An 11,736-nucleotide genomic window follows, 5' to 3' on the forward strand; every position below is an offset into this window, starting at 1 on the left:
GAGTGGGCCAAAATTCCTCCACAGCGATGTGAAAGACTCATTGCCAGTTATCGCAAACGTCTGATTGCAGTTGTTGCTGCAAAGGGTGGCACAAACAGTTTAGGGGGCAATTACTTTTTCACGTAGTGCCAGGCAGGTTTGGACAGCAAACTGGATAACATCGCATTGAGGTAGCAGGGGGTAAACTGCACTGTTTGCTGTTTTCAGCCTTTCTATAAAACAGTTTGATACGAGGGGGAGTTCTCCTTAGTGCTTGAGAGACATGGGAAAAGCTCGAGCTGACAGCAGAGACTGAACGCAATGGACATTAGGGCCCTCGCTCCCGGCCGCTGTGACACATCGCCAATAAACGGTGGGGAGTTACGAGACCCAGCTGACGGATATGAGAAGAGACGTGAGCACTTGACCTAGTGTTCCCATACAGAGAACACAAAACATCTGCCTGCTACTGGCTGTCTGTCCTGTATTGATTAGTCTCCATTGTGTGTAATTTCTGCTCTTATAAAACAGATGGGGCTGGTGCGAGAAAAAGGGTTGTGTGTGTATGGACGCATCTGGTCTAATGCTAGTCAGAACACATTTTGGAGAATTGGTTTATCCATTTGCTACGGCTACTGACACTGAACCTGCTCCCCTGCATCTGGCATACTCAGGGTCCAAAATTAACTGTGTTTGTGCTTTGTAAGATTTTTTTCCTTTTTGAAAGAAGTAATTAATATTAACTATTGAGTCAAGACAAAATAAATTCATCAGTAAAAAAGTTTATGTTACAAAAGAAAAAAAAAATGGTTTCCACAAAAATATTAAGCAGCACTACTGTTTTCAACAATAATGTTTCTTGAGCACCAAATCAGCATATTCGAATTATTTCTGAAGGATCATGTAACACTGAATACTGGAGTGATGGCTGCTTAAAATTAAACCTACAGTGTAAGTATTCTGTATATATACACAAAATTCAATTCAACAATGTATTATACAGTTCCTGATAAAGTCACCTGCCAAATGGTGAGTAACAGGCCATTTTTACAAGCATTTGGCGTGTGACAAGTACTAATTTTGGACCCTGGGCACACAAAATCAACATCCATACGGCATGTCTAAGATAATACATGCTCATAGACAGTAGTTTCCCCTGTCATTAACAACTCTGGCCCCCTCCTCCTCATCATCCTCTCAGTCTTCCAGGATAAAAAGAATAATTGCTGTTGGTGGCTTAGTCATAGAGCTGGTCATACAGTTAATAAACAAACCCGTGCTGTGATTGGCAGGAACTTACAGGGGCAGTTTGTATTCTCAGAGCTGATGGCGGCCGTCTTCCCATCGGGACAGCAGCCGAAAGGTGTGTTGTCACAGGAAGACCGTTCTTCGGCTGTGGGAAGAGTGGTAGTTGCTACTGTTGTACCTGAAGAAAGAGATGAAGACGTCACACGAGCAGGATTTCTAGAATTTGATGCTTCTAGGCAGCAACTAGTTTAAACTGATATCTCTGTTTGTATAATTGCAAAAAAAATTAACATGTCAAGTTGTGGAGAAGGAAAATTATGGTGTAAATAATTACAGAGGCAGACGGCTCTATGGTTGACTGTTTGATTTGCAGTAAACAATCTGCGAGTAGCTGCGAAATGACTTTTACATCTTTCTTGATGTATTCCTGCTTTTAAACTCACATTTAGTCAAACCCTAACAATAGCTTGTTAAAACTGTCTTAGCTATAGAGCCAGCCTCACACCTACAAGGATATATACAGAAGATTAGCACTGTGGGTTGGAGCAAAATATCTCCTGCTTGGCAAACAAGCCATAAAGCCGTCAGATGTTCAAGGGCTCTGTGAGTATGAGAGAGGCAGCGTGTGAAAATAGTGAGTGGTGGAAAATGACTTTTGGCGTAGAGCTGGAAAGCATCCCTGGACGTCTTTTCATCGCGTCTGTGGGCAAATTTATGAGCCGCTGCCCCCGAGGTGCACGCTGGCTGCCACACTGCTTCAGCCTTACAGGCTATTGGTTCACTGGGAGGCAATTACAGAGGCAGACGGCTCTATGGTTGACTGTTTGATTTGCAGTAAACAATCTGCGAGTAGCTGCGAAATGACTTTTACATCTTTCTTGATGTATTCCTGCTTTTAAACTCACATTTAGTCAAACCCTAACAATAGCTTGTTAAAACTGTCTTAGCTATAGAGCCAGCCTCACACCTACAAGGATATATACAGAAGATTAGCACTGTGGGTTGGAGCAAAATATCTCCTGCTTGGCAAACAAGCCATAAAGCCGTCAGATGTTCAAGGGCTCTGTGAGTATGAGAGAGGCAGCGTGTGAAAATAGTGAGTGGTGGAAAATGACTTTTGGCGTAGAGCTGGAAAGCATCCCTGGACGTCTTTTCATCGCGTCTGTGGGCAAATTTATGAGCCGCTGCCCCCGAGGTGCACGCTGGCTGCCACACTGCTTCAGCCTTACAGGCTATTGGTTCACTGGGAGGCAGAAAGTCATCAGAAAGTCCCAAGAGATGCCTCCTACTCCGATGTCAGACAGACTTCATGTGTCCTGTGTCCAACTCTGGTCCGCTCCGGTCCAACAGTGACAAGAGAATAAATCTGAGGCCCCGCTGCTCTCTCTTATACCAGTTCAGGCAGTTAAACAGTAAAGCTAGCATTAGCTGAATAAAAATAGCTGGTCTACTTTATGTATCGTGGTGTTGAAGGACACAAAACAAGTAAAGGGATTGAGGGATTTGTCACTTGTATGTCAACTAAGAGGCTATCATTTTAGAGGCGGCTGTATTGGAGAACAAAATGGGAGTTTTGTGGCTCTTAGGGTCGATCTCCATTAGTTTGCAGAAGTGTGCAGAAGGTTGGCAAAAAGAACAGATCCACATTTTTTTAAAAATGGCAAAATGTGCTAAACAAGATTAATTTTTAGAATTAATTTTAGAATTGCAGCTTACCCTATTATTAGCTACTTGCTATGTTTTGCTAGAGGCAAGTAATGCAACTAAGGATTATTTAAGTCTGTTAACATCATACCTTTTTTTAAAATAACCAACTTAATATACTTGTAAATTGTAGGTAGCAGCTGGAAATTATTCATTTTGAAAGTGTCTTTGTTCCTTTCTTCCATGGTATGAGCTGTAAAGTTAGGTTTTGAAAGGCAGAAAATAACTATCTGTGGTTCTCAACTGGTCTGGCAATAATAAAATGCAACCAATAATATAATCAAATATAGCTGCAAGCAGTGATTACCGAGGTTCAAGCACTTAAAGGCCTTCATGACTTCTATGCTGTCAGGGGTCTCAGCCAACGTGAAATGTATGGCTGACACCAGAACACATCCATGATGGAGAATATGATGACACACACACACACACACACACACACACACAGAGTAATGAAAAGGTTGAACTATATTACTTAAGACACACTCTATTACTTAATAGAGGCTTAGCATGCTCAGATTACCGAGAAGCACTTAAAGGCCTTCATGACTTCTATGCTGTCAGGGGTCTCAGCCAACGTGAAATGTATGGCTGACACCAGAACACATCCATGATGGAGAATATGATGACACACACACACACACACACACACACACACAGAGTAATGAAAAGGTTGAACTATATTACTTAAGACACACTCTATTACTTAATAGAGGCTTAGCATGCTCACACACACAGACACAGATTATGTTGTAGATATAGATATTTGAAATAACTTATAGGCAATAAAATGCTTACCGGAAGTGTCCTGTTTATAATATTTTTCAGGTTTAAATTTAATCATAGTGTGGCATAATTGATATGTGGCATGAAGTGGTAAACTTTGACTAAATGTGATTGTAAATGTAATATTTATGATTTTAAACTATCTGAATGTCAGTACCTAATAAAACCTTGAGAAAAGAACTATATAAGTGATAGAATGAGCCAATGAGTGATCCTTTGCTGCCATCTAGTGGTTGTATTTGCACTTTCAGGGAATAGAGCATAGACAAGTACTGTTCTTAACCTTCATAACTATTACAGTGTCAGTTTCTGACCAATCTCCATAAAATTTTGCAGGATCGTTTAGAATCATATAATGCATGAGTTTACATAGTTTTGTGATGTTTGGAGTTTTCTTTTAAGATTTATAGGCACTTAGGTACACTATATAAGGACCACATTTTTAAATGACCATGTTATAACTGTCCAAATGCCAATGTTCAAAATTTGTTTTGATAATTGTTGATCTAGAGAGTCCAGAGAATTGTACTGCAGTGGTTTGATTGATTTTGAGTTAAAAACCTAGGACTAGTTCACAAAAGTAGGTTTTTTAAATAATATAATATCAAAATTTAAAGAACAGTTGGATTTACAGCAGTGGTCCTAGAGGCAAAGTTGTTCAGAATGAGGAGATATATCATATGATATGTAGATCTAGTTTTTGTGTGAATATATGAACTTTTTTAAAAATTAATATTAATAAATTAATAAAATAAATAAAGAGACATTAATATTTGAGGATATTTACTATAGGAATATTGTGTTTTTGAGGCCTTTTTAACTGTTATAGCGCCACCTATGGCCCGATCTCCATTAGACTTTGCATGCTTGTTAAGAGTCATCTGTCACATGGTTTCACCAAGTTTCGTAAAGTTTTGAGTTTTCGTTTAAGTTTTATAGGCTTTTGGGTATATTTGGTCACACCACTTTTCTAAATGACCCCGTTATAGCTAACTAAAGGACAAAATTCAAATTTTTTTTGGATAATTATTGATCTAGAGAGTCCAGAGAATTGTTCTGCAGTTGTTTGATTGAGATTGAGCGAAAAACCTAGGACTAGTTCGCAAAAGTAGGTTTTTAACATAATTGAGAATATTTAATGAACAATTTGATTGACAGCATTAGTCCCAGAGGCAAAGTTGTTCAGAATAAGGAGATCTATCATATGATATGAAGATCTAGTGTTTGTGTGAATATATGAACATGTTCTACAATTTGAGGTCATTTTCTATAGCAATATTGTGTTTTTGAGGCCCTTTTAACTGTTATAGCGCCACCTATAGTCCGATCTCCATGAAACTTTGCATGCTTATTAAGAGTCATCTGACACATGTTTTCACCAAGTTTAATAAAGTTTCGAGTTTTTGTTTAGGTTTTATAGGCTTTTGGGTATATTTGGCCACGCCCCTTTTTAAAAAATGAGCCCATTATAGCTAACCAAAGGACAAAATTCAATATTTCTTTTGATAATTATTAATCTGGAGATTCCAGAGAATATTACTACAGTCGTTTGATCGAGATTGAGCGAAAAACCTAGGACTAGTTCGCAAAAGTAGGTTTTTAACATATTTGTGAATATTTAATGAACGATTTGATTGACAGCAATAGTTCTGGAGGCAAAGTTGCTCATTATGAGGAGATCTATCAAATGATATGCATATTGTGTGGGTGTGTGAAACACCACGATTACAGAGCCATAAAACTCGTCAGCGCCAACTAGTGGCCGATTACTTTCAAAATTCTTACAGACCTTTAGGGCCATGAGTCGAACATATCCACCAAGTTTCGTTCTGATCGACCTCCGTTAACCTTGTCAAATAGGTGCTTAAATTGTTTGGCCAATGGCAGCCATGTTTTTTGAGATAAGCAAATGTCCTCATAGACACTTGTGCCACTTTGGACAAAGACACTGCATGCCCATTTTCAAGTCGATCGGACCAACTGTTGCGAAGTTATAGTCATTTTTATGTTTTTCCATCTTATAGCGCTACCAAGTGGCAGAGCTGTGCAATATGTGTACCGAGTTGGCGAAAATATTTCATTCCGTTCAAGAGTTATAGCTACGTTTAGCAATTGGCTAAAATTATCATAGAACGTTTTTGCGTACTGTTGCGCGCAAAAATCGAAATGTCAACTTTTTAAAAAAAAAAATTATTGATATTCACTGTCCCGAGAATATTTCTGCAGTGGTTTGGTTCTGATCGGGCGAAAAACCTATAGGACTAGTTCGCAAAAGTAGGTTTTGGACATAGCTCAATTTTGCAGAAAAACTACTTTGTAGAACAAATCCTCCGGTAGAAGTTTTGTTTGTTTTGACCCAAGGATTACAACAATGTAAATTTTTTTGTGCTGTAGCGCTCCCTTTAATGCGATTGGGGCGAGTCTTTGGATCTGAGTAGTGAGCAATACTACTACGATCTGACCAAGTTTCAGCACTCTAGGCCTTACGGTTTGGGCTGCACGATCAGTTTTACTGGAGAATAAAAAAAATAAAAATAAAAAAAATTTCCAATAGGGTTTCAGCACTACGTACTTGAACCCCTAAAAATAGTTACACTACATATAAATAGGATATAACAAAAAGTAATGTAAAATATATGTGTCAAAAATGTCAACATAGGAAAGAAAACTCAATTCATTTCGTGGGGTCTATGTCTTAAGCTCGGTTCCTGATAAACACAGACTGTGCAAGGAGTGAAAGGAACAGTGGTTGCATCGACTTCATCTGAAATGGCCTTTAGAAGAGGCTTACTCATAAGGTTAGGCCACGTTAAAAACTGAAGCTAGTCATTTTGGTGAATTACCGTATTGTCCCGAATATAAGATGATATTTTTTTCTTGGAAAAGTGATTCCAAATGAAACCGCTCACTTAGCAGTTGGATGTCAGGTGTCAAAAGCTCTCAAATTATAATGGGTGCTGAGATAATGGGCAGCGTTAAATTGATATGCCATTACAATTCGAGTCGAGGTCATCTCACACACAAGGTCACTCCAGAATTTCATCATCTCTTGTCATCTGTTCTTGACAATTATGCCTAAACCCCTTATGACTGAAAGATTATGGTGAATGCATTACCAAGTGGCTCTTCTCCGCTCTCCGCCATTCCGCTCACCATCTCGTCGTCCCCACTGGGCTCTCCACTGCCCGATTCGTCAAAGTCAGGGCTGGAGTCCAGGGGTGGGGATGAGGTGCGGGGTGGTTTGTTGAGTGTGGTGGGGCGGTGGGTGGTGAAAGTGCTGGAGTACTTTCCTGCCTCGACCACCTTCGGTGGAGGCAGTGCCTCCACCACGAAGCTGTCCAGATCCTTGAGAATGCTTGAAGTAGTGGTGGTGGTGTGGCCATGGCGCTGTTTGGTGATCTTGACGTGAGCGGTGGGAGGGGTGGTGCGGTGGGTGGTTGGGAAGGGGGTGGGTTTGGCCGTCAGCTCAATGGATTCTGGGAGAAAGCAGGAATGGAATGATGGGTAAGCATAGATGGAAATGTTTCTGTAAGCCTTCTTTCTCACCTTTGAATTCTACCTACACCCTCCCACCCATTTCGCTTTGCCATTAAAACAAACAAAAAAAGCCTCAGCATGGTTTCAGCGGGGCGTCCTTAGCCCGAGCAATGCTTTGTATGCCTCACAGATTCATATCAAAATCAGATGTATTGAAACACCGGGCATAAACCCACTCCAGCCTGCAAAAAGCATCGTGTTTCCATCATATCACTTAAGCTTCATTACACCCCAACACCTGAACACCTGCAAAGAGCCCCTTTTGTAGTCAAACAACAAGGGCTTAGCCTTAAAGGATTAGTTCACCCAAAAATGAACATTTTGTCATTTACTTGCACCTCATGTTGTTCCAAACTTCTATGACTGACTTTCTTCTGTGGAACATAAAAGGAGAGATTTTGAATGTGTCCTTGTCATTCTTTTCCATATGATTACAATGACTGATAACTCAAGTTTACAAGCTTCTAAAAGGCAGAATAAATTGGTCCAAATTACTAATATATTCCTTGTCAGTGAAATCTGGATCAGTTGGGTTTGTGAGTGAATCATTCAGAGTGGTTCTGTGAACTAAATCAGCCAATTTATAGAAAATATATGACTTAAAGTATGATTCATTCTATTCCTATAAAATCTAATGAACATGCCAAGTACAGCTAGAGTGGATTGCCAAGATTTTCAGTGAATAAAGGGATAGTTCACCCAAAATGAAAACCAGATGTTGGTACTACTATTGGTAAACAGTTTTAGAGACATTAAGAACATTTCTTAAATATCGTATTTAAGTTCCACCTGAGTCATAAATGTTTGCAACATTAAGGTGAATAAATGATGACAATTTGTATCTTAGAATTTTGGTTTATCCTGTACACAAAGCTATTTTATGGCTTCAGAAGACTCCACTTCAAAAGAACCACTTTCATGATGCTTTTTTGTCATTTTGAAGCTACTCAGTGTGAATACCCATTCATTTTCATTACATTGAAAAATAGCAGCCAGGGCATTCTTTAAACCTTACCTTTAAAAAGTCACACAGGTTTGGAATGACAAGAGAGTGAAAAATAATGACAGAATCTCCATTTTTGAGTGTACTATCCCTTAAATTACCCACAAAATTAATCAACTGCACATGTAGAAGACCCAAGTTGCTTCACCGCATCTTTCTGATGTAATTCTTTGAGGTTTTTAAAAGCTAGGTTTTCTGCAAGCTCAACCCGATCATTACATAGACTCTTGACCAGAAGTGTTTATACACTACTGGGTTTCAGACTGCAGAATATGGTTGATCTGTGAGAGAGTGCGCTTGTGCATGTAGATATGAATTATATATACATATTCAGATGTTGCCCTCCCGTAGAGAGGCTTTAATCACAGACAGCCAGAGCCTCTAGTGATGAATGATTGATATAAATAGGGCAGAAAAGCAGGGTTTAGCTGCAGCTTCAAAGGAAGCCCTCCCTTCATGCAGGCATCCGTCGATGCTCCAACCACCGCAGCCTTCTCAACACTCTGGCAAACCTCTCCAATGCAGCAGCTGAGCTCAAACTTAAAGACATTACCAATGCAAGAGTCTTCTTCAAAGATACATATTCTCTGATATATATAAATATATATATATAAAGATTCAGAGGACAACAATAACCGTGGCACGAAGATTTCACCACAATAGGGACCAAGGGATCCAAACGCCCAATCATCCGTTGCTTCGTGCTCAACTTTAGCGGATCCCTCGTGTACAGGCTAACCGCGCTTGGTCGGGAACCTGATAACATGCTAGCACAGGCTCTTAATTACATGCTAATCATCTCGCATTTGAACAGCGAGTAGCTGACGAGGTGTGAAATACGATACCTTACAGGAATACTACTTCTATCAGACCGGCTGTCACAGCCTAGGCGAGAGGGAGCGAGTGTGTAGATACGCTAGCTTTGTGCGGGAGAGCACCGATGCTATCGTCGTGTGTCACGGCATGTGTTTTCTTATTTCAACTCGGCTGCACCTGTCATTCAGGAGCTCAGCGTAGCGTTCGCTCTGAGGGAAAGAGAGCTTTGGGGTGTGGGCTTCGAGTCGCTCGCCTCAGCTTTGGGTTTTGTGACACAAATACGCACGCTGAAAGAGAGCAACTGGCAACGGGAGCAGTCAGTTCGCCTTAATCAAGTTTAACGCTCCATTTGGTTTTCAGAGAGGCAGGGTGCACAATTAGGAGACGCAAAAATCATTGTCATCTTCAGTCGCCATAGCCGTATACTTACTCTTGAAAGGCTGTTATTAAGATGGCTTTCTGTCTTTTCATACAACATTGTACTCGCGTGTGTATTTTAGGCGGAAGTGAAGTTGAAAGAGCCAGAGAGAGAAAAGAGTGAGAGAAAAGCTAGGAACTAGGAAATGAAAGGGGTAAAGAAGATGGTTCCGGATTCAATGTAAGTTAAGCTCTATAAACAATGTGTTTAATGCAAATAGAGCCCCACAGAAAATCATTTCAGTTTGTAACTCTTGTACTAATGAATCTAACTATGATTCCAGACTTAAGTCTGTCCACACTGACAACATTTTTAAGTGTAATATTTAGCTATGTGGAGCAGAATTTTGGACCAATGAGATTTCATGGGGATGTGGCTATTTGCAATATAGCGGTGCAATGTCTCTGAATTAGAAGCCAAGCCATCGACAAAATATCAAATCTCGAGATTTACATGTTACTTCATCACTTTGTACAGCAGTGGTTCCCCCAATGCCCACAACAATATTTGAAGCTGCATGATTTTTCCATTTGTTCATGATTTACTGGATAAGAATCAAGGGTAAGGATTTAAACAAATATTTTTTACTCAAAAATTCCACCTGAAATTTATGTGACCTTTTCAGGTCTAGAAATCATACTAATAATTAGGCTACTTCATATATCCAGGTTTTTTTCTAGACAGAAGGAACCCTGAAAAAAAAGTCTTGAGGGAGTGAATTAAAACAGGAAATATCTTGATTTATAGTTGTTTTTGCCCTTGGAAGTTTGCTGAGGCCTCTAGTGGGTCCTGGCCACCTGGTTGAGAAGCACTGGGTAAATCAGGATAATTTACACTAATGCTCATGTCATATTGTTATTAAAACATAAATATGCTTACATACAAAATGGGAGTTATTTGAGATGTACAGTTGTTTTAAATGCCCTTATAGCAGTGGTTCTACTGTTGTAGTAAGCAGATAAACTTCAGGTTATACGACATAATTCTTGTGGGAGGATTTTTCCCTATGTAAATAGTACCTTGCAGGGTTTACTGCCTTTACATGGTAATGAGAAAAGTTGAAAAATTGGATGCAACTCTGCACAGACAAGGTTAGTAAGCAATTTGATCAGAACAGACTTGTGAAACTGTGTGTATTTTAACGTCTATGCCTTGCCCTGTAGATTTCCATTTTAATAATTTATTTATTTTTTTAACAGAGGGATGATTCGAAATGCTTTTCTGTGGTATGACAGAGATAAACAGGTTTTGAACCCGGAAAATATTGGTTAGAACAAAAACGATAACCAAAACTAACATCTACGCCGAAAGCTGCCCGTCCCATATGCTAATGCATAGACTGCCAATTTGCAGCAAGCGTACAGGTGATGACACCATATGTGAGCGCAAGGAACTGCCAAGTCTTGGACTCTTGATGAACCAAAAGTTTCTCAGCCATTCAAGACCCTGAACGCCCTGCGTCATGTACCAAGATGTGCCACTGATTGCCTCATCTGCTGCCTGCTATGGCAACACAAGGAGTAACTCGCTCCGTGTGGCATTTCATAGCACCGTTTGTCATCAAGAAGAGTTGATGATGAGAGAGCGTCAAGAGATCAGCGGGAGAAATATAGAGAGAAAGGCAGGCTTTCGGCTAATTCACATCCAGTCACACGTGAAATGAGCTTGTGATCTAACCCCTCCACCTCAGGGCTGCCGAACAGTCTGAAGCCTGGGCCGCTTTACCCCACATGTCAGAGAAGAAACTAATAAATGGTCCTGCTGTTGCCAGTTCCGCCTTAGGCTGGTGAAGATCCAACCTAAGCCCGCTCTTTACTTCCTCCCAGATCCCTGAATAAACCCAGAAGAGCAGCTGGGTTCTTGTCATACAGGCAGGTAATGCCAAGAAACAGAGCAAGACAGAGAGGTGCTCTGGTTAATGACTACAGGGATGGTGGTCCAATCGTCATCTCTAAACATCAGTTTGCGGTGTTATGTTATATCCAGGTCCAGAATCAATTTGCCAAATGTGAGCTGTAATCAAATAACTAAAATATCTGTAGACGTGAATTGCTGTTCACAAAAAGAATTGACTGGATGGTGAAAATGTGTCAACTAATTATGAACGATATGGAGTTTAAATGGCTGCTGCCAAAATCTACAAATGTATATACATTTATATTCTTAGATTTTATATTATACATAAATATATTTAATATATAAACATAACATATTTTTCTTAAATATACACATGCATGTGTTTGTA

The 11,736-nt window shown here is 39.9% G+C and overlaps 1 protein-coding gene across 1 annotated transcript in view; it reads right to left on the reverse strand.

The window, feature by feature from the left end:
• Positions 1-11,736, reverse strand: part of LOC107737670 (agrin-like) — a 283,048-nt gene that overhangs the window by 37,748 nt on the left and 233,564 nt on the right. Inside the window, exons 18-19 of the mRNA XM_016549260.1 lie at positions 6,834-7,193; positions 1,280-1,405 (exon numbers count right to left, since the gene is read on the reverse strand). Coding sequence (XP_016404746.1) covers positions 1,280-1,405; positions 6,834-7,193 — 486 coding nt within the window. The remainder of the gene's footprint in view (positions 1-1,279; positions 1,406-6,833; positions 7,194-11,736) is intronic.

This window comes from Sinocyclocheilus rhinocerous, unplaced genomic scaffold (genome assembly GCF_001515625.1).
Source record: "Sinocyclocheilus rhinocerous isolate Xijiao unplaced genomic scaffold, SAMN03320098_v1.1 scaffold72, whole genome shotgun sequence".
Taxonomy (NCBI): Eukaryota; Metazoa; Chordata; class Actinopteri; order Cypriniformes; family Cyprinidae; genus Sinocyclocheilus; species Sinocyclocheilus rhinocerous.